Below are 23158 nucleotides of genomic sequence, written 5' to 3'. Positions count from 1 at the left end.
TGGTGTAACTGTTTTTATAATAATAAATTTCTATTTCTGAGAAGCTCACTGAGGTGTAAATAGAGCTTATTTAAAGGATAAGCTAATGCAGATTTTTTGGTCTTTGCCAACAATTTATTTTGTTCAGTTTTTGCTTGTTTTCAAGTAGAGAAGCAAGGTCTTAATTTTAGCTTGTATTTAATTTTAGAGTTTTGTTTGCATTTGTAATTTATAAATTAGCAAGCTTTTTTTTTTTCCCCCTTCAGTTTTGGTTTACAAATCTGTTACATCTACCAGGATACTGTTTGGTGTCTGGTGTATATAGTAGTTCCCTGAACGGCACCTTTTTCATCATGTTTGAAAATAGCAGTGTCCGTCACATAGATCAGATTGTATTCCTTTTTCTCCTATTTATCTAATGACAAATGTTTGGTCCTTGTTTGTTCTGTGTTGATCATTCCTGCTATTGCCATCTGAGACTTTATTTGATATAAATAGCCTTAAGAACTGAAGTTACAACTGAAGTGTTTGGCATTGCTTAGTTGGCTGGAAACCTAAGTAGGCAATGGTTGGTATCATTTGACTTGAATGGCAGGAAAACATTTTGCATTTATTTCTTTTGTGTTGGAGTTCTTTCTATTGTGGAATTCCTCATCCATGGCCTGCCACTGTGGTAAGGAATCCATATGATTCTCTCATCTGTCTTGCCAGATGCTATGATCTAACTATTAGAACAGCAGATGAGAAGAAACTTCAAGATTAAATTGTAGTTTGTGGCTATTAGATGATATGATGAGTAATAAACTGTATATTTAATCAGTAAAAGATATGGAAGTTGTCTTGATGTTACTCCCTTTAATTTACGTGAAATACTGTAATAAATCTTTCTCATGCAATCAAATACTAGAATAGGAAAAATAACCTAATGGTTAATATTGTGTTTGTTTGTTTTTTAATAAGAAACAAATATCTTTTGAATCATACCTTTCCTAAATTCCAAAATATTTAGGGAAAAGACTAATTCATCTGTTGGTTGTATATCAGTTAGTGCAGTGGAGTCCTGGTATCTGTTTAGTGATTTGGGAATATGCTTTATTTGGGTAGTTTGCATTATTAAATAATGGTGCATTAAGGATTCTTTTTCACATTTCTACTTATCTTATTTATTAGAAATAATTTTGTACAACACATGTAGATAGTATTTAGACTTTTTAATGGAAACATCATGCAGATGCAAGAAGATCATAGTGTCTGCTGAAGGAGAATTCATTTATTTTACCTGAAATGATGCAATTTGATTCTACGTAGTTGAAATTAAAATGGTCTCAGTTGCTTTTTTATGTACATGACAGGACATTTGAATGTCAGGATGATTTGTGTGAGTAAAAAGTTTATGATGCTTAATTAGTCCAGATATCACACATGGTTATTGTTATGTAATTGATGTGTATGTTATTACCTGACAACCCTAAGTGTATAGACCAGGGTCCTGGAATTCCCACAGACTGTTTTGGACTGAAAAGTAGTAATTACAGCTCAAAAAAGAAAAGGAAGGGGATCCATATAACTATTTCATTTACTTGAGACCACAAATTTATTCTGCCTTTGTGCTAATATGGAAGGTTAGATTTCTTTTGCCAGGCATAGTGAGTGGTTTTACTGAAATACTAAGTTTTATTTGAAAGAAAGAAAATGAGAAGAAAGAGCTACCATATTTTTCAGTCTATCTCTACAGCCTGTGCCTTTGGGAACTACCAGATTTTGCATTCAAGGAACAGAAACTTTAAATTGATATAAAGAAATCCATGGGAAGTTATGAAGCTTATAGAAAACGTTAGGCTGAAAAATTCTTAGAGTTGCCTGTGCTTTGAGGGTCAAAGAGTATCCAGGATCAGTGTCATTTGTCCTTACTGTTCTCCCATATGCTCCCCTTTTACTTTTTATCATTGTTGGTCCCATGGTCTTTGTACAACTGTGCTGGATTTGATTGTAGTGCTTTTTTTGGCACACAGGTTGCTGCAATATAGAGGAAGTTTCTGTAATTAGTTAATACGTCAAAATACTCTTTATTTTTTTTTTCTTCCATGATTGCTCAGCCAGATCTAAAGTGGCAATATTTCTAACTTTCATTATTTTGCTTTCTTGAGTAGATTTTCTGATGAGGAAATGATCATAATGACTTTGCTTTCTGTATCTAGTTTCATAAATAGTGTTTTGTCCTCCAGTGATTCTGCACTGTAGCGACTCATCAGGGTAATTTTCCCTAGGAAAACTGGTTGGATTTGGCATTATTGGGAGAAAAGCGGTTTGAATTGGCTCAAAGGGCAACTGGCATGTACTAAATGAATTTGTCTTTGGCTTTGTTGGTCCAGCACCTCTCATCTTGAATGTTCTTCTGGATCATGACAATAATGCTATTAGAGGAAAGATTACATGTATATTTTAGCATCTCAGTGCACCATCATATGGATTTTCCATTGCTTGAAATTGGTATTAAGCTCTGCACTGGCAGAAGCTAATGTAGTTGCAGACTGAGTTTATCTTAGTAACTAATCCTTGCCACCTTCTCATGAGGTGATTTGCTAAGTATTTGACAGATGGGGAAGCACAAGAGGGAGAGATGGTTTCAGAGCTGGGATTAGAGATTTGGAGTTCCAGACTTCTGGTATTGTGCTCTACAGCAAACAAGAGGCTGTACTTTCCTACCTGTCGCTTCTCATTCTCTTAGAGCAAATTCCTATAGAACTTTATTTATGAAGACAATAAGGTAACCCCATTGTCTTAGTTAGATACTAGTAAAATTAGTCTTTTATTTCTCTGATATTGTATGCTATTCAGTGCTGATGGTCAGGAGACCTTATCCACATCAAACAGCAGATTTGGTGCCAACCTTTGTTCTTATTTAGCTTAGTCTAGACTGACACCAGACTTAGAGATATTCCTCTCCTCCCACAGTGGAGAGCCACTGGGATTTTTTTTGTCTTTATCCCACACATGGCTTCCCTCCTACATTTTCCTCCCATGTCAGATATTCATACCCCCTTTAATAACCAGCAGGGGGATCATTACACTGAGCTACTGCCAAATGCATAATGACTGCTGCCTTTGCCTTACACAGTCACTGCACTACTGATATCCAATTCAGCATTGTAAAGTGCTTAGGGCTACCTTGGGGATGTGCTATATTAAACCCAACTATTCTAAATCCTATTTAATATAAAGAGATTGTTGATGGGGGAGGGGAGAGGGAGATTTAAAATTGTCGTTAATCACCTATTTTCAACAAGTAAAAATACCTGATCGTTTAGGGCCCAATTCTGTCACTCTTAAGCCATAAATAGTCCCACTAATTTTAATGGGGCTGTGTGAAGGCAAGCACTCTGCTTACTACAGGGGGATGCAGAATGGGGTCCTACAGAGGCTGTAGCTGAGGTGGTAATCTTGTGGAGAGCTGCTGGGAGTGAGTGAGCCCAATTCTGAATTCCACTTACAAATGTTTTACAGTGAAAACAGGAAATCAGAGACATGCTTTGTATCTGGCTAAAAATGAAGATACTCTCAAACTTGTAAAAGACAACATTTTTATTTGAATGATATGACAGAGCTGCCACAGGAGTGTTACCTGCTATAAAGAAAGCTTAAGAATTATTACCTTTATTAGACCAGTGACACTGAGCTTTAGCCATACATTTCTAACTTCTGTCCCTCTACAGAGACAATTTTCTTTTCTTAAATAAACTGTCATGCTAGTGTTAATATATTGTTGGCTCCCTCATACTCTGAGAATACTGCTGATATAAAACATGTATATGTTAGATTGGTAATAGTATCTTTAGTGTAGCTGACTAAAACAAATGTGTTTCCCTCATGGCTGTGCTAATGTGATAAAGGAAAATTGGCTGTTCATCAGCTTTTGGCTGGGTAAAGACAGTAGAGATGGAACCACATTCTTTTTTATGCATTAATACCACTGAGAACTTTTCACTAGTTATATTTCATGTGCGGGCATGTTGTGCAAAGATGTTGTAAAACATGAGATAATACTGCAAATAACAAAGTAGAAAAGCCTGTATCTTTTATGATGATAACAGTCAAACACCAAATGACAGTAACAGGCTGTAAAAAATGTGATGCAGAAAAAAAAATGCAATGCAACCCCCATATACGTATATATATGTAGGATCTGGCAAATAGGATATCAGATGTTTAGAGGGTTTTGAATTAAAATTAAGTTTAAAAAAAAAAAAAAGTTGCATTCAGGTCACTGATGTGTCAACATAAAGAATAATTTAAATGGAGGGAGATGTATTTTGAGTGGTTAAACTCACATGCAGTAACTTTTAGAAGAAATCTCATCGCTTAGTAATTATGATAATAGCCTTCAAATTTCCATCAGTGGAAGGACAATAAATTTTCCTATCTAGATTTGGGAAATACGGACTGGATGTGGAAACAGCAATAAAGCTCAGCATGCATTTGTATGTCTGAAAGCGAGGTTTAAGGAGGATAATCTGTACAATTTGATGTGAAACCTAAAGGAAAACAAAAGCAGGAAACCCTATCTCATATTTTCTTTCTTAAAATACTTATACGCTCATGTTGCCTGAGGCACTCATGATGATCATCTGATTTATAGATAATTGTGTCTGTTTATGTTGGTCTGAAATTTGGAGTGTTCTATTGTTGGAATAACATTTTGAGTGCTTTTTTTATGGCTTTAAAACTGATATTCAGGTTTCAACTTCCCTTTTCCTACAAATTATTTTGTTTCTCGAACCTTCTGTTTGTTCTCATACATCTGCTGGTCTTATGGAAACAGTTATTCCAGGTTTATTTTTATTTGTTTCAAGTGAGTATCAGGCAGGCTGAAGCACTCCAGGTTTCTTTGGTTGCTGTGGACGTGATTCCCTAGGCTTGCACACCTGCAAAATGGATCTGAAGTTCTATATGTTGGCAATAACAAAACAATGCTTCAAAATTCAAAGGCTACCAGGCTGTTGTGTGAAATAAGCCTCATGCAAGCTAAATATTATTAAAATCATGTAGTTACATTTTTGCAAAGAAAAAATCAAACTACAAAATACCACTTTCTGAAATGAGACTAAATTTGAGTGAGTTATTCAATTAAGTTCAAAAGTTTTGAATACATTGAAGTTAGCTTCAGTATTTCACATCATTAACAGTTAACTGTGCCCATCGTGACTTATTTTCATCTTATCCCTGTATGTCTTTTTTTTTTTTTAATTGCAATTAAATTACTCTATAAAATGCCAGCCAGAAAGGCACTTCCATGTTATTAAACTTTTCCCAATTTTATATAACTTAAGTATGGATTTCTAATGGGGTTGGGGGGGAAGGGGGAAGAAACAAAACAAAAAAAACCTTTGTAAAATCTCAGCATCATTTGACTTTGTGGAGCTGGGAGTATGCCATAAACCATTCCTATGAACATTCGCTCAAATTTAAAATGAATTGGCAGGGCAGGGAGTGCTTGCAGAAAACAGTACCCTGGAGTGCAGACTGAGCACTCATTCCTAGCCAAGGGTTCCATGGATGGAACGGAATTACCCACTGGGTGTAAAGCAGCTGTAGCCAGTTTCTATACCATTCCCTTCAGCCCTTGTAAAAAGAAATATGCTGGGGCCAGGGAGACATTTTGGAGGGATGTTCAAGGCCTAGCTGAGATGTGCTGTGTTTGGTTATCCTGAGTGTGGTAGATGCTCCCTTGAGGCCTGGATGAGCTGATGTGTATAAGAAGAGCTCTGACAGCTATAGCATGTGCCTATGGCCTGAAGTGGTGAAGGAGCTGTAACCAGTCTTGTACCTTGTGAAACAGACCCTTCTCTTTTTTTCTCTCTCCCCCCTCCATACCAGATCAGTGTACTGTAGATACTTCTTTGGTTCAACCACTGTAGAATTTTTATAGTCTGTGCATCTGAATAATGATCTTATTAACTGGATTGCTAATGAATGAACAGAAAAGAGGTAACTTCTTTCAGTAGGCGCCAAAAATAAAGGCATAATGCCAAGTAGGTCAAAGTAATGTTTATGATTAATCAGTGATACCTGAAACATGCAGTGAAAGCAAAGGGCTTCCATAATGAAGCACACACTTTCCAATTTTCATTGATTCCATAGGTGCATCACAGCAGAATTAGTTTCTTCCTGAATGGCTGGGAAGATGACAACACACCTTTTGATTCAAGGATCCTTGTAGGAACAGTTGCAGATACTAATGCTGATGGGACACTTAAAATTGGACAAAGCTTCACAGGTAAATCTTTTCTAGTAGAATGATGTAGAATATTCAAAATAAGATCCTACTACATGTAGATAAAGGCTTTTCTGCTTTGCCCAACATACAGATCCCTGAAGTAATGCTTTCTATTAATTTACTATTGTTTTTTTCTGAGTAAATAGGTGAAACTATTTCAGAATAGGATTATTCTAGCCACTAGATTGCATGCTAGTTCAGAGACAGGAGCAGAGATGAAGATTTTTGACTCTTCATGTTCTTCAGTTCTATCAGTACTTGTATAAACTACTAGAAGAATGAGGTCTGTTCAAGTTGATATTGGTACTATTCATCAGCATCTGGAATTTCACATGTGCTACAGTGTGACATGATCATTGTAGAACAGCTTTGGGATGTTTTCCTGCTCTCCCCAAATTCTTGGCTCTGCAAATGTAAAAACACTGAATACTGCTTTTCAGAAATGTGTAGAATTTGAAGTTAACTCCTAAATATAGCTATGTCACTTGGCTTTATTGTGCTTTTTGGGTAACAGAGTTATTCTGTGTCCTGTTTATTAATGCTTCTGTTTGTGATTTTTATTCTGAATACAAAATAACCAATAAATGTGTAAAAGAAAGGAGTACTTTAAACTGTTTTGTATCTTTATTGTATAAATTGATAGGTACAGTTGTACCTACTGTATCTCTTCTCTAATTAGAGGTGGCACATGGACTGGCTCATTACTTCTGTCTAATGAGCCGATCCTTGTGCCACCTCTCTAATCAGAAAAGAGATAGGTACAAAATGTTCTTACAAAGTTATTATAAATCATTCTTCTTTTATTAAAAAAATATAATTATTAAGTTACTGCCCTCTATAGTTTTGTCCAGATCCAAGATGGTTTCATTCAGGGGGTAATTGTGCAAGAGAGATCTCTGTGTGCTGGACTAAAGACACTCTCAAGCAGTGAAAAACTGCCTTGTGCTCAACAGGATTTGACTACTTATTTGTAGCATATTTTCTTAGGTTTAGAGCAATTTGTTGGAAGGATGCAAGACTTTCGATTTTACCCGGTGGCACTTACAAACAGGTAAAGAACATTATTCTTTTGTTTAAAAAATATTGAGTGCGCGGATGAGGAAGAATAGATAATTTACTTATTTCTCAAAGTATTGTGCTTTGTAGATGCTTTTAAGTGATTGGTTATGATGCAGTTTGCCGGACATCAATTCAAACATGACTTCTGATCTTCAAAGTCTTGAGTTAAAATAAATTAAACCATATAATGTATTTTGCTTTTTAATTGTTGCTTAAGTATATATAGTGAAACTCAAAAGTAAATAAGTGCATACTTTGTTTGCTAGAGTTGTTCCTGTTATAACCTGACTTAGCAGGTATTCTAGGAGAGACTAGATCCAGTTTCTAGGTTCCAGTGCTTATAAGCTCTCTAGGTGTTATCAGCTTGTCAAATTTCTGATATAGTAAGTATGTGGTAAGCTTAGGCCTGTTAAATGAGAATTGCCATGCCTCCCCAGAGCTTTCTGTAGGCTGCAGGTAATTTGTTCCATAAATTTCTTCAGAAGGGGTGCTGCTCCAATGGCCTCCTTCCTTCCAGAGAGTAAAGTCTGCTATTGTTCCCAGAATTGTGAACAGTTGTCTCTAAATGTTTAGCCCCTATAGCAAGGTTTACTGGTAAGCTAACCTCCCTGTCATGCATTTCAGAGTGCATCCGCAGTTGTCTGTCAGGCATAGTTTTTACTCCCACCTCCTCAGAAGCACTCATGGGGAAATGCCTTGGTCTCAGGGGAAAGGAGGAGAGGACAGGGGGCCAATCTGTTTAGACCAGTCCAAAGCCAGCGAACCAGTGATCCAGAGGAAGAGGAAAGACATTCTAGCTGGTCAACATGCTGATTTTTGTCACTGCTAGCTTGGCTTCTGTGCTTACAGATTTCTCTCCTCTAGTTTCAGCTTCCCCATGGCATCACACATCCGTGTACTGTATTCTTGACACTCACCCTCAAGCCTCTACTCCCAAGAGGTTATTGTCTTAATTCTTCATTTCTTTCTATACTAGATAGTCCTCATAAGCCACCAGTGACTTTTCTTCCTCAGCCTGTGTAGCCCTGAGCCAATTGCTTTGACATCCTCCATCCCCTAGGCCAAATTACAGTTGCCACTGCAATTTCTGTTGCCCTCCAGCCTCCCTTCCTAGCGTGTTACAAAGAGATGTTACCTTTGCTATCCAGTTCTTGCTGGATTAATCTAGTCAATTCAAACTGGCCAGGAAAAGTCAGCTCTTATTTGTCTGTGTGGTGCTACTGGGTAGGCTAAGCACAGCAACTCTTTGTGACTGCAGACCTTAAGGCTACTTAATGATAATCTTTCGATAAGATGGAGAGCAATTTCCTAGGAACACTGATGTCTGCAGGACATTACAACGAACTGACTTCCTGTGAATTTAAAGTATTAATGTGAATCTGAATTCCAAACTGTACAAATATCATGGTGGTTTCATATTCTTTTGGAAAACTGCTTGAACTACAATACTCTGAACTACAACTGAAGTCACTGAAAAGAATATAGTTTAAAAATAAAAAGATCAGGTATTTTACAAAGTGTTGCAAATTAACAATTCATAACTTAGTCAACACAGTTTTATTCCCACAAATAATTCAGGTCAGAATGTTTGCATGAGATAAACTGAATAAAAGTCTGTCTTGCTGTCTTGCATATGAATTAATTTAGGTCTGTGGCTATTGAAATGGTCCTGCTATTCTGTTCTGTATGAATTGTGGTGGCTGTTACTGATGAAATTAGGGAGATGGGATAAGTAATTTTTTTTTTTTTTTTAATTTAAAAAATCTATACCGTCTGTGCTGCCCAAATCCTTCTACACAAGAGATGAACAAATGTTTATGTAATCTGCCCATGTCATTCATCTATTACTTTGCTTACCATTTCCAACTATCTATTCATATTGGTAATGTCACTGAGAACTACAATGTTTCAATTGCTTTGAAAAGGCTGTAGGAATCTAATAGGGTGATTTAAGAGTTGGGCAGCCAGATCGGTGGATATATGTTACAGTTGGCTAAAAGAGAAAATATTTTTAACTACGTTTTCTAGAGCACTGCATGATACTTCTCATGCTGTCTTTTTGGAGGGTTTGAGGACAGGTGTTCAACTCATCTGTGGTTATCACAGAATGACCCGGATTGGAAGGGACCTCAAGGATCATGTAGTTCCAACCCCCCTGCCTGGCAGGGCCACCAAACATACACCTTTACTAGATCAGGTTGCCCAGGGCCCTGTCCAACCTGGTCTTGAACACCTCCAAGGACGGGGCATCCACAACCTCCCTGGGCAGCCTGTTCCAGGGCCTAACCACTCTCCTAGTGAAGAACTTCCCCCTAACATCCAACCTAAATTTTCCCTCTTTTAACTTAAAACCATTTCCCCGTGTCCTGTTATCATAGTATCATCATAGTATCATAGTCTCGTGTGAGTTGGAAGGGACCTTAGAGATCATCGAGTCCAACCCCTGGGATTCGAGCCTCTGTGTAGCAGAGCGGCACTTCTACCACTTGCGCCACAGGGGGGATTCGAACTCCGTGCCCCAGTGTTGCAAGGCGGCATTCCTACCACTGCGCCACCGGGGCACACATAATGCCTCTTTATGTCTCATAAAGAGCCAGTGCTCTGGTATGCTTAAGAACAGTCCAAATCAGTGACCAGAGTCAGGCATGGTACCGTAATTAAGTATCGGTAGGGTTTTTCACTTTGCACTTAATCCTGAATTGATCTTACCTGAGAAGTTTTTTTTCTCTTGGTTCCATTTCTTTGTGGAGCTCCACATTATGAAGGTTGACCAATGAAAGCAACTCAAGCACATTTTCATAGATGCCTTCTGAAGATGCCTGCTGCTTGCTATTGATTAACTAGGGACCCTAGGTGGCCTGATTCCTAGCTGACTGCCCCATTTATATGAGATGAAAACAGGCCCTAGGGCTTTTAGAGTAATCTAAGTTGAATTTTATTTAATCTATGAGCCTAGAGGCACAAAGTGACACTTGTCATTTTTTATCATGTACGTAATTACTTTTTGTGCCATGACAGAGACATTTTGGAAGTATTCTCTGGAACATTTCCTCATCTGCATACCCAGTCAGAGTGCCGCTGTCCTGGAAGTCATCCCCGGGTACACCCTTTGATACAGAGGTACTGCATCCCTAATGGTGCAGATGATACCACTAATGACAGAGTGCTAAGACTGGATGCAGAAGCCCATCCTCTGTATTACATCAATGATGATGACATTGGGACCACCTGGATTTCATCTGTGTTTGCTAATGCTACAGCTCTGGATCATGGTGTTTCTATCACAATAGATTTACGAAATGGACAGTATCAGGTAATGAGAAGATTATATTTGCTATCTGTTAATCCAAACTAGAAAGAGATTTCATATTCACTTTGTTTAAAATTTTGGTGAAACTCAAACTTTATGCTTTAGGATAGTTTTCTTAAGATGTCAGAAAGAGAAATTCTTTTATCGGTGGGAAGCAATGCCCTATATAATGCTTGCTATGGAGTTTTTCTTTTGATATACCTTAACTGTTATTTTAAGCAGTAATCTGGACTAGGTATACCAGTATGAATATCCTGTTTGAAGTCATCAATATTTAGAAATTATCTTTTAAATTGTTCTTTATTTTGTAAACTTCAGTTTGATTTTTGTAAATTTCTACTTCAATTTTCTCTTGATATGTGAGATGTAAGTTTTGTGCTTTTAGATACAAAGCTGACTGAAGTCAAAGTTTTAAAAGTCTGTAGCACACTGGCATTTCATAAGAGATCTGTTATATAGCCTAAGTTTTTTTTCTTTGTTATTAATGTGGAAAAGGTAAAGAATACCATGACAGGTTTTGGCCACGTAAATAAGAATGTCTGTTATTTAAAAGTCAGTTCAAATGTATGTGAAGCTTTAAAACTGATTTGGTGCACGTATACATTTCAACATTACATGAGGGAAATACTCATCAGCACAATACAGGTATCAGGCTGAATACCAAAGTGATGACAGATTCCTTAAATGCCCTTCATTTTTGTTAAAATTAATATCAGAATAGCAAATTATGGATAGCTTCATATTTCAGATTCAAATGGTCTTCAAGAAAACAGAGTTTTGATGCAACAGTTCAGCTGCTCTGTAATGTCTGAGAGAACAAAAAGCTTGTTTAACAAAAACTGTTTTCCAAATTCAGGACAATGGATGGACTGAATTACTGGTTTTGTATTCTCTAGATGTTAGACTGTATTGTCACACTGAAATAAAAAAGTAGTGTTGAAATTCTAATTATTTTATAACACAATCATTAATATCAATTCATTCATTTGCTCTCTTGAAGATATTCTATATTATACTGCAGTTCTTCAGCCCGCACCCTGAAGCAATAAGAATAGAAAGGAAAAAAAGAAATGATCTTAACTGGGAAGACTGGCAGTATTTTGCTAAAAACTGCAGTATTTTTGGAATGGATAACAATGGATCTCTAGAAAAACCAGACTCTGTCAACTGTCTCCAGCTTCCTAGGTATGAGTGGATATTATCTTCATATTACAGATGCTCTGAACAGGTAGCATCCTGACACAATTCATTTCCATGTCCTACTGAGATATAATCTTTTAATTTGGTATACTCATTTATTATAGGCTTCTAGGTATATAAAAGATCCAAAATCTGACCTTTCTATTGAAGATCACCCAAAGGTCATCTGTCATTTTTATCAGATTTCAGACACTGAGGAATGTGACACAATTGACTGTTTTATTTTGAGCTAGACTTCTGAAATTGTGTGTGTTTGTGTTGTGTGGGACTGCTATTGTCAGTAGAATTAGGGAACAGTGAGATAAAGAGTGGAGAAAGCCGCTGTTATAATGAATAGGTTATATCTATGCAAGGAGTATGAACATATTCCTTCTGATCCATTATTCTGTGACTCTGTGATCTCTGAGGCTGCAACTTGCTCTGGAGCTTAGAAAAGAGGACAGAAACTTAAGAACACAATGCAGTCATTTGAACTTACAGAACTATACAGAACGTGAGAAATAGGTTCAAAATTGTAACTTTAAGCTTTTTAATTTTTCAAAACCAGAACAAGACTAAAATCTCAGGGGTGAGCCAAGAAAGGTCATTACTTCAGAAACACATTGCAACCCTTTCTACTAGACTGTTAGCATGTGTAACCCTAAACATTAACGTGTTATACATAAATATAGTAAGTAGCTTATAATAGGTATATAGCTTTATATATGTACATATATATGCACTCATGAATTTTTGCCACTATAGGTAATCAAATTCACTATCTCTTGTCTAATTAAATATGCCAGACAGTATTAGGCTGGAAAACAGTCAGAAAATACAGTACCCTGTGCTGTAGGCATTATTTCCCCCCCCCCTTTTTTTTTTTTCTGTTTTACTTCTGTTGCCTTCATTCACATGTTTGAATCTTTCTTCTCCAGGAGTTCAGAATTCTGTAGAGAATGCAGAGAATCTTTGTTTAGAAGTTAAGGAATGCACTCTGTAAGTTATGAGGATTCTGTATACTGAAAGAAGGGCTCATGTTGGAATAATGCTCTGTGTCCAGCCCACCCCATGCTTTTAAGTGCCAAGACATGTGACCAAGTTGTCTGTGGAGGGTTTAGACAGGAGCATGTTTATTTTTCAGTGGACACAACTTCTTGTGTCATGGAGGGCAAGTGACCTTGTTATTGAGATCCTTACTGTAGCTCAGAACTTCATAGATTGGTGATCCTTAAGGATTCCTTGAAGAAATGAAAGTTAAGATTTTTTTATTTTTTTTTTCCTACTACATCTTGTACCACCTCTGTAAGTCAGAGGTCAGTCACTAGGTGATTCATTTTAACGGGAAACTTAGGGTCCAGAGAAGAGTGTGGCAGTCTGGGGAAAGCAGACATTTAAAGTATGTTTTCTTTCTCTTTACTGTAGTTTGTTAACTAGGAATTCTGTGGCATAAGACTTTCACTCAGAATCCATAAGAAACTATGTACGATAACATGGAGACCTTCTCTGAGGGAAAAAGAGATACTGAGGGATGGAATCAGTAATATATGTGATGTTTTGGTTTTCACTTGTCTTTCTTTCCTTTATTTAAACAGCTTTACTCCATATTCTCATGGTAATCTAACTTTTAGCGTTCTTACTCCGGAACCAAATCACCGACCTGGTTACAATGATTTTTACAATACTCCATCACTCCAAGAGTTTGTGAAAGCTACACAAGTGAGGATTCATATGCATGGCCAGTATCATACTAATGAGCCTTGGGTAAATTTTAGGCACAGATACTATGGAGTTAATGAAGTTACAGTCAGTGGAAGGTAGGTGTTACTGAAACTCTTCCTATCACTGCCTCCAACTGCTAAAGCTGTGCGAAGTATGTAATTATTTGCTTAAAATTTCTTGAGGTCGTTCTGCTTTTACATTTATGAATAAAGAAGGAGATTTAGTCTGAAGGAGTATATCAAGTTTGAGATGATTGGTATGCTGTTTTTTTTTTTAATTTTTTTTTTTAAAGCATTTGCTCACATGTTATTTTAAAATTAATAACACTTATTACAAAAATCTATCAAAAGCAATCCTTTCCTTGGAATTCCCTGTTCCTCTAGGCAAAGGCTTGTGATTGAAACTATGGCTTGTGCTTTATTCAAGTTTCGTTATAGATGCTCAGACGTGACAATTTCAACAGTTGTAATACATAGCTCATTCTTTGTTTTGGCTTCAATTGTCCATTAAAACTGGGCAGTGGTGAGTGTGTTTCATTCTGTGACTGACAACTTTATTATGTATGATAAGTGTTCTGTCTTGCAAAAGGACTAATTATGCCCTGTAAATAACATGCAAATTTGGCAATGAAATGCTTCCATGAAACACATGATGTGATTTTTATTAATAAATATTATTTCTGAAATTCTTTATAAAGAAAGCATGCTATCGAAGTTCACATTTACTGTAAACTTTTCTATGCTGCTAATATTTTGATTATTGATTCATCTGTTTTGATAGTTCTTTTACTAAAACAGCTACAGTCCTCTTGATTATGTCACAGTAAAATTATTTCAGGAGTGATTTCTAAGGCAATGCCGCGGCTCCAGAAGATACACCATTCAGATAGTGATTGCCACTTTCTATGAAATAGTACTTTATAAAGGTCTTATTTTAATAAAAAATTGTGTGTTTTAACTGAGGTCAAGTAATCTATATTATTGTGCTTTATATAGTTAAGTTTCCTTAAAGTATAGCCATATTGTAAGGGTTAACATTGATGAAAAATTAACATTTTATAAATGCATGTTATATATTGAAATACAGTTTTCATTACCTAATATGAAAGGTAAAAGTAGCTGTGATGCAAGATGGCTTTAATTTTCTTGGAAAGCAGTTTTTTATGTTCATGAATGTGTTCAATGAACTCTTTTTTTTGTAAGTTACTGTACTTAAGAACACTCTCTTGAGTTTATTATTTTTTTTCATAATAAAGATCCAGATCGTGTTTTTAATAAAACAAAAAAATATCTTTATGATCATATTTTATATTATTGAAGATTGCAGTGTTCAGTTTTTACTTTGTTACCTCTTGTTCATTTAGGTGTAATTGCCATGGCCATGCTGATAATTGTGATACAACGACGGAACCGTACAGGTGTCTGTGCATCAAGGAAAGCTATACAGAAGGAAATAATGTAAGTCTTTTTTTTTTTGTCTACTTCACCTATGAAGTCTGTCAAATCTGGTACTTTAGACCTGGGAATGTGTACACAAATATGTTAGTATTTCCCTAACTTTCATAGGAAAAGCTGCTATAGCAGGATTTGTATTAAATTAAAAATTACATGCAAAAAAAACCAACAACAACAAAGCAACAAAAAACAACATGCAGACACCCACTTCCTTCAACAAGAACCACAGAACATTAGAAAAGCTGCATTCAAGATAATCAAGCGTAAGATACAAATCTGAATTTGAGATATAATCAGGTAAAGATTATGGCTCTATTTACTATACCAACCAGCAAATGATCTGTAGAACAAAATCATATTGAAGACTTAAGTATGATCCTAGTTCATACTAGTTCAGTTGTTAAGACTGCAGAAGCCTGAAGCATGGAGTTCATGTTCCAACTTGTTTCATTTGGAAGTGAGCAGTTAAGTGGTGTAGGGCAGCTCCATTATGCAACCCAAGTGGTGTGTGTTTATACTAAAAAAATGCCTAGTCCAAGATAAAATGCTAACAAAGGCCTACCTTTTGAGAGTTATGTAGATACATATGAACATATGTAAATAGCAGTCTGAGTTCAGCCAAAAGTGCAATATTATAATAGTTATTTTTGAGAATATGTTTAAGTTAGGAAGAGTTAAAGTGTTTTGGCTTGATGCTTTTGTCCTGGTTTCAGCTGAGGCAGTGCTAATTGCGCACAGCAGTTTTGGTTTTTGCTAAGTGTTGGAAATTGTTTTATTGGAGTCTTATTCGGTATTTTGACCCAAATAATGGATCTTGGCAGACTTGATTTAGAACACTGAAAATGGAGTTTTGAACTTAGGTATTTGTTTAAGGACAGTCTGGAAATGTTGATTGTCTTGAGGTTTGTCAAGCATGACCTGCTTTTGACGAACCTGTGCTGGCTGGGCCTGATCCCCTGGATGCCATGTGTGTGCTGTGTAGTCTCACCCAAGGTGATTTGCTCCATAACCTTCCCCAGTACTGAGGTCAGGCTGACAGTGCTGTAGTTTCCCCAGATCCTCCTTACCGCCCTTCTTGTAGATGGGAGTCACATGGGCAAACCTCCAATCCTCTGGGACCTCTCCAGTTAACCAAGAGTGCTTAAAGATGGCAGAAAGTGGCTCAGGAAGTGTCCCACACCCACTGCTACAGCACCGTAGGGGCAGTATGGGATGTGCTCACTCACTGAACCTCCCCGTTCTAAAAGGGCAGTGACAATGGTTACTTGCCTGGTGTGCTCTGTGGGCAAAAGCTAGTTTCTTCCCTCCCAAGGTTATTTAAAGCTTATTACCAGGTGCCAAGGTCAAGGGAGGGTGATGACATGTTTGTAGGGTGTTTAAACTGTGCTGCAAATGTGCCAGCTCCACCCCTGCTTGCTCAGCAGCATGCCCACTAGCTGCCTGCCCCCCAGCATAAGCACAGCTTCAAAAAAGCCTTAAAAAGAGCTTTTCTGTTGGCCTTTTTTACTCCAGATCCCTTGCCCAGTGCAGTCTTACCTGCTCTGAAGCTAGTCTCTGCAGCAAGTGACCTGACCAAAAGGATTTTCATTAAAGAAGGAGGGAAGTAATTAAACAAAATCCTTAATCGTATTCATTCAGAATAGAATAATTCTAGCATTTAAATTGTAGTTACAATGCAAATACATAATATCAAAAAAGTTGCACTCACTGGAACAACAAACCTTTCATGTTGACAGATTGTACCTGGTAACATAGATACATTATTAAAATGTATTTGGTTTGTTTTCAAAAGGTACTGTAAGTCTTGCAAGACTACTTGGTGAACTTCCAGACCTCATTAAATATTTACAATTAATCCTTACAAAGAAACATTTCACATCGTGTGTTCTAATTAAAAGGACATTGTCAGTTTGAATTTTTTTGACACATGTAGAAACTTAACATTTCTGTTTAATTTGCTTTTAGACCTTAGATAATATTTTATAGATTTCTTCTTACAAAACTAGAAATCCCCTAGTAAAATTTAAAAAGATCTTTCACATGATCCTAAGCACAATATCAAATACACTCAGATTCACACTTCTTAATCTCTCCCAGCAAACACAGACTGCTTGCCTCTGTTATTTTTTCACTTGACCCATTGCTGCTGCTATTGCTGTTCGACACCTTACTTTTGAGAAAGTCTGTTTCCAATAGGCATAAGCATAGCAAGGAATAGAATGTGACAGAAATAGAACTCATAACAGAAGTCCAGTATTCAGTGAGATTCATTTCTTTGAAGTAACTTGCTTTTATTTAGCCTCAATATATTTATTTTTGAGATGAAATAATTATGAATAATGAATTTGATGGAAATGCTAAAATGTTTTCAGCTAACTCAATTAGAGATATCGGTAGCCAGTGCATCATCTAGTGCAGAGCTTTACTACTGTTGGATGACTTTAAAGTTGGTATCGTCCTTGTTTTACTATGGGAGTATCTCATATATTTATTTGTTTTTTATTAACATGGAAAACTGTGGCAAGCCCACAAACATCCAACTCACTATTTTTTTTAAAAAGGTTTACAGTGTAACTAAATTAAAATTAAACTATTGATTCACAGTTTAGTTTCAAAGCCACTAGGTCTAATGGCATCTGATTTTTATCACAGCAGAGAAATGTCTGTCAACAAAATGCTGTATGATTCCTACAGACCATATGAGATGCATTAATGCTAGCAATTCCGAAAATGCTCAATGATAATCGATGATTGACAGGCCGAAAATGATGTGGGGGTGCTGGTCAGCAGCCAGCTGAATGTGAGTCAGCAGCATGCCCAGATGGCCAAGAAGGCCAATGGCTTGCTGATCAATATCAGAAATAGTATGACTAGCAGGATGACTAGCAGTGCTTTGCACTGGTGAGACCACTACTTAATTTCAGTGTTCAGTTTTGGGCCCCTTACTGCAGTAAGAATATTGTATTGCTGGAGTGTGTGCAGAGAAGGGAGAATGAAGCCGGTGAAGGTTCTAGTGGCTGAGTTTCTATCCCTAGAGATATTCAAAGAGACATGTGAACATGGCACTAACGGACATAGTTTATTGATGGGACTTGGTAGTATTAGACTGTTCATTGGACTTTTTTTCATCCTGAGTGATTATATCTGATTCTATAATGACTACAGTGTATTTCAGTTAAGTTGAAGTTTAGAAATTCATGAATACTGTATAAATCTAAGCAAAATATTTTCAAAGCATACATACATTGGTGAATAAAATTGAATATATTTTGCCAGATGGGAAGCTCCTAGACTATTACAAGTAACTCAACTTATTCTACTGATTTGCTTCAGTATTTGATGGAGATGACAGAGCAAATTACTACATTCTTCTACGTTAGTACTTCCAAGCTACAGACATATCTTTTTTTTTTTTTTTTTTTTTTAATCAAAAATATATATAAAAAAAGCAGAGCTAAAGCAACTCTTTTAATTCTTCAACCAGATAAGGACTTCAGTTATGGCCATTCTCCTGCTGTAGCAGTTACACCAAATAGCAGTTGAGCCCCAGGTAATTACTTCCTTTCCTTTCTTGCAGGTGTTCTTTGCATATGCCTACAGCCACCCCTCATTGCAAGTGTTTTTTTAGGTCTCAAGAACAACTCCTCTATTTTGCATTCAATCTAGAGAGATAAACTTTTCTTTGAGTATGTTTTCTAAATTCATGCAGCATGCTTTTGTTTTAAGTTAGATGTCAAAAGCTTCCAAGAAAATTAAATATTACATAATGTACTTTATTAATAAAAACAAAGTATTTATATTAGCTGGCATTCCTCTTAAGAAGTCAGCTGCTCTGTTGCACAAACTGGTGTCAACAGTCTGGGGAGAATCTTCTTAAGGGCAAAGAGAAGAAATGTTCAGCTTCTACATTTGGTGTGCCCTGGTGGTGCAAGTGGTAGGAATGCCGTGTCGCAACACCGGAGGCCCTGGGTTCAAATCCCCCCTGTGGTGCAAGTGGTAGAAGTGCAGCTCTGCTACACAGGAGGCTCGAATCCTGGGCGGTTGGACTCGATGATCTCTAAGGTCCCTTCCAACCCGCATGAGACTATGATACTATGATGATTTAGTTTGTTCTGTAAATGCCTTGTAACTATTTTGGGAATTAGCTTGGCCTCATAGGAATGGAAACTGAAGCATGGAGTGTCTTGATCTTGGCAACATTTACATACAATTTATAGACATGAATATATGCTTAAAAACTTTGTGCTGTCATATGAAAAGTTTGAAACAGCCCCTGAAAAGAGCAAGACAATAAAAAAAATGTCAGCCTGCCTTTACAACCTGAGACCCTCCTTTAAACTGATGATGCAGAACTTCATGCAGAAAGGCAATGGCAAACTATATAGAAGTAGTTATGGAAATCACAATAATAGAAAATAGAATTTAAAAGAAATAAAACAACTCTGAATGTTTGAGAGAATATGAATGGAACTGAGGGTGTGATTGGACACAGGAAAAGCATCAGGTATTCAGAGTTTTTAATATAAATAATAAATGAATTAAACATTTACTGTTTGAAAACCAGATGCGACATCTTGGTTTAACAAATAAGGGTTTAACTAAGCCCTTTTATGTACAATATGTATGTTGTTGCAAATTAAAGAAAAAAAATGCAAAGAAGCAAATTAAATCTTAGTTAAAAGTCAGCATGTTTAATCATATCAGGTGTTGGAATTAATGATTCGTAGTACCTGAGCAGCTATAAAGTATAATAACAGGTCACTTGTGACCACTTGCAGAAGCAAGCAGGTAAAAAATATCCTTTTTGGGTAAGCTATATGCCATAATTTGTTTATAGAGATAGGCTGGATAAGCAACTAATGTTATTAAAAAGAAAAGAAATAAAGCAGGCTGATGTTTGACTGGTGTTTTAGGAACAGAAAGCAGAAAGACCTAGTCTGATAGTTTTACATGCCTGAAAACTTTGAATAACTTTTGACATGTCAGTGCAAGTTATGGGTTTGTCCATGAATCCATCCTTGGAAAACTGTTGTAATTTCACAGTTCAAAGACCCGGGCTTCTAAAACAAATCGTGTATGAGCATCACTGTGATAGTGCAAGAACTTGTTCCTGTCTCAGATACCTTGTGATTTGTTGCACCAGTGCCGATATGCTGAAGGGACTGTGAAGTAGTTGTTACTCCATATATGTTTTCATCTGAGGTTTTTAAGTTTTACTTAATATGTGATATGAAGTCATAGGTAGATAGTAACTAGTATCATGACTGTCATTACTGTCACTGTTGCATTTCAGAAGTCAAGAAGGGCTGTTTCAGTCTGAACATATTTTCCAGGGGCTTATCTACTGTGCAGGATATGTATTTCATTTACTGTGAAAGAAAACTGAGAGACAACTGGGGTGGTGCTTCAGTGTTGCTGAGAGTAGCTGTTGTAAATCACACTGCTGTGTAGATTTATTGAATTTATAGGGGTTTTTACCATATTCTTTATGAATGCTGAAGTGATTAGCCATCATCTTATTCCTGTTACTATTTAAAAACTCCCACGCAACAGCTTCCTAAAAGACAAATTAACCCTAGAATACCTAGTAAGTTTGGCTACATCACTCCGAAAATGAAATTTTCAATTGAATATCCTGAACAAGTCAGAGCTTTGGTAAACCAGAATGCATGCAAAACTCTTCAGAGGTCAAACACAACTTCTTCCTCTCTGTCTAATTTTTTAATTTATTATTTACTGAGGTGAAGGCTTTACAATTGTTAATGGCTTTACGATCTTGCCTCCCGAAGAAGCAAGCAGCTATTGTAGAATCTAAGACTACACGCTCTTCATGCTCTGCTTTGTGTAAGTGACCAATTACCAGGTCAAGGCTAATAACTACACACAGACACTAATTTCATGAACAGTGAAAAATGGCTCCTTTATTGCTTCGTTCTGTTTGTTTATATACAGACTCTACTTCATCTACACCCCTTTAAGATATGCATAATATTATCCCATCACAGAGAAGGGGAGGTCCTGTCACATCACAGCCCGAGTGTTCGTGCACCCCTACTACAACACTGAGGTCCTATAGAGTTGGAGTCTAGAAGAAAGTTGCATGGAATTGATGCTTGATTTCAAAAAAGCTTTGCATTTTAATTCTGGAGGATTTAACTATGAATTAACTTGCTGAGCAGCTTGAGCGTTAGAATTACTGTCTGTGTGCATTTTGATTTTGTAGACTTCAGTTCAAAGTTCTGCTAGCATCCTGTCTTGACAAGTAGTCAAATGCTGTAGTGAGAATGATATGGATAAGCCAAGAGGAAATTTAGACAACTGTCTTCAGAACAAGATTTAGATACAGTGAAATAGATATTGCCTAAAATACTTATTTATTCTTATTTGGTTAAAGTAAAATAAAGTGTAGGAAGGAAAGCCATATGTGATTAACTATGCTATTATACTCAAAACTTATAAGGCAGCTTAATCATATATGGTTAGGTTATACTCGCAATGAATTTTTCAATAACACAGTCTTCCAAAATGTGTGAGGAGGTGGCATTCTAGACTTAGATTTATAGAATCATTATGGTTGGAAAAGATCTCTAACACCATCTAGCCCAACTGTCCACCTACTACCAATATTACCCGCTACACCATATCCTTAAGTACTACATCTTTCATTAAACACCTCCAGGGATAGTGACTCCACTGCCTTTCTGGGCAGCCTATTGCTATGACTCACCACCCCTTATGAGAATTTTTTCCTAATATCCAGCTTGAACCTCCCCTGGTGCAACCCAAGGTTCCCACTCAGGAACCTGTGAGAAGAGGCTGCCCCTCCTCAGGGGATGTAGAGAGCAGTGAGGTCTCCCCTGAGCCTCCTCTTCTCCAGACTAAGCAATGGCAGTTCCTTCATCCACTTCCCATAAGACTTGTGCTCCAGATCCTTCACAGCCTGTGCTGAGTGTATGATTGATTAATACTTTTTTGCTTCTGCCTTCCTTTCTTGATTTTAATTTATTGTTAAAGTAATTTAAGAAGAATAAGGAGATGAATTTTATTTCCCTACATGGTTTCTCTCTTCTTGTCTTTCATATTTTTAATGTGTAAATGGTGGTAAAGCAAATAGAGCAAAGTATAAATACATAGAACAGTTCTCCTAATTATAAAGTAATCGTCATGGGATTATCCCTAGATATAAGTCTGTGACAGAGGGGCACAGGCCCTGGGCAAAAGAAAAAAGGGAGAGACAAAGAAGCAAAGGAAAAGGGAAAGGAGTTAGCTGTGTGACCCAGCCAGCCCCAGGCCACATGCTTGGGGAGAGGGGGAAGCGCAGAGATCGAGCAGATGATAGTTTTAACAAAGAGAAAACACAATGGCAACGATCTGAGGAGGAACGGGAATTTACTAAATGTAACTAAATCAAGCAAGATATGAGAGATGAGGGTACCCAAAGCATGAGTCAAACCACAACAGTATGAGGGAAGCACGTGCTGTTCCCCACGAGCGAGTTGAGATGGCCAGAGGCAGAGAGCAGGTCTGGTCTGGTCCAGAGTCCCACCCTGCTTCCTCCTCGTGCTAAGTTCTGCGGGAAGCTTCCCCTCCCCTCAGAGAGCCCAAAATGGCAATAACACGGAACCAGGACACGTGCTCTTTAACTGCCACTGTTCTACATGATGTTCTGATGTGGAATACCAATAACAGAAATCACAAAACCACAACAGTAATAATCTTTTGTTTTATTGTACTGCAGTGTGATCGTTGTTTGCCGTTGTACAATGACAAGCCTTTTCGTCCAGGTGACCAAGTTCATGCCTATAATTGCAAACCTTGCCAGTGTTACAGCCATGCTGTAAGCTGCCATTATGAGTTAGCAATGGATCCTTTTCCTCAGGAATACTACAGAGGCAGTGGTGGAGTATGTGATAACTGTCAACATAACACAACAGGTAAGTCACAAGATTGAGAATTGGCTTTTTGTTCTGTGCTCACTTATCGGTGAGGTCTTATATCAGCGGTGAAACTGAGGGGGTGCATTTAAAATAAATCCTATGCATCCCTGTGTAAGGAAATCACTAGTTATAGTTGTGTCAGTACTTAAGCTACAGGAGAAGAGTTTGCAACTCTTGCAGTAATATCAGCTTCTTGTGTTTTTTTTTTATTATTTTTTTTTCCATCTATTTAGTATATTTTAGA

At 37.1% G+C, this 23158-nt stretch overlaps 1 protein-coding gene across 1 annotated transcript in view; it reads left to right on the top strand.

Moving 5' to 3' along the window:
* USH2A (usherin) overlaps positions 1–23158 on the top strand; it is a 342112-nt gene that overhangs the window by 24520 nt on the left and 294434 nt on the right. The window contains exons 4-10 of the mRNA XM_085542932.1: positions 6118–6253; positions 7241–7304; positions 10331–10625; positions 11623–11807; positions 13397–13618; positions 14887–14980; positions 22716–22911. Of these exons, the coding sequence (XP_085399058.1) occupies positions 6118–6253; positions 7241–7304; positions 10331–10625; positions 11623–11807; positions 13397–13618; positions 14887–14980; positions 22716–22911 (1192 nt within the window). The remainder of the gene's footprint in view (positions 1–6117; positions 6254–7240; positions 7305–10330; positions 10626–11622; positions 11808–13396; positions 13619–14886; positions 14981–22715; positions 22912–23158) is intronic.

The sequence above is a fragment of the Coturnix japonica genome, chromosome 3 (assembly GCF_054131305.1).
Source record: "Coturnix japonica strain WE chromosome 3, WE-NBRP24, whole genome shotgun sequence".
In the NCBI taxonomy this organism is placed as follows: Eukaryota; Metazoa; Chordata; class Aves; order Galliformes; family Phasianidae; genus Coturnix; species Coturnix japonica.
This window is presented reverse-complemented; position numbering and strand designations above follow the sequence as displayed.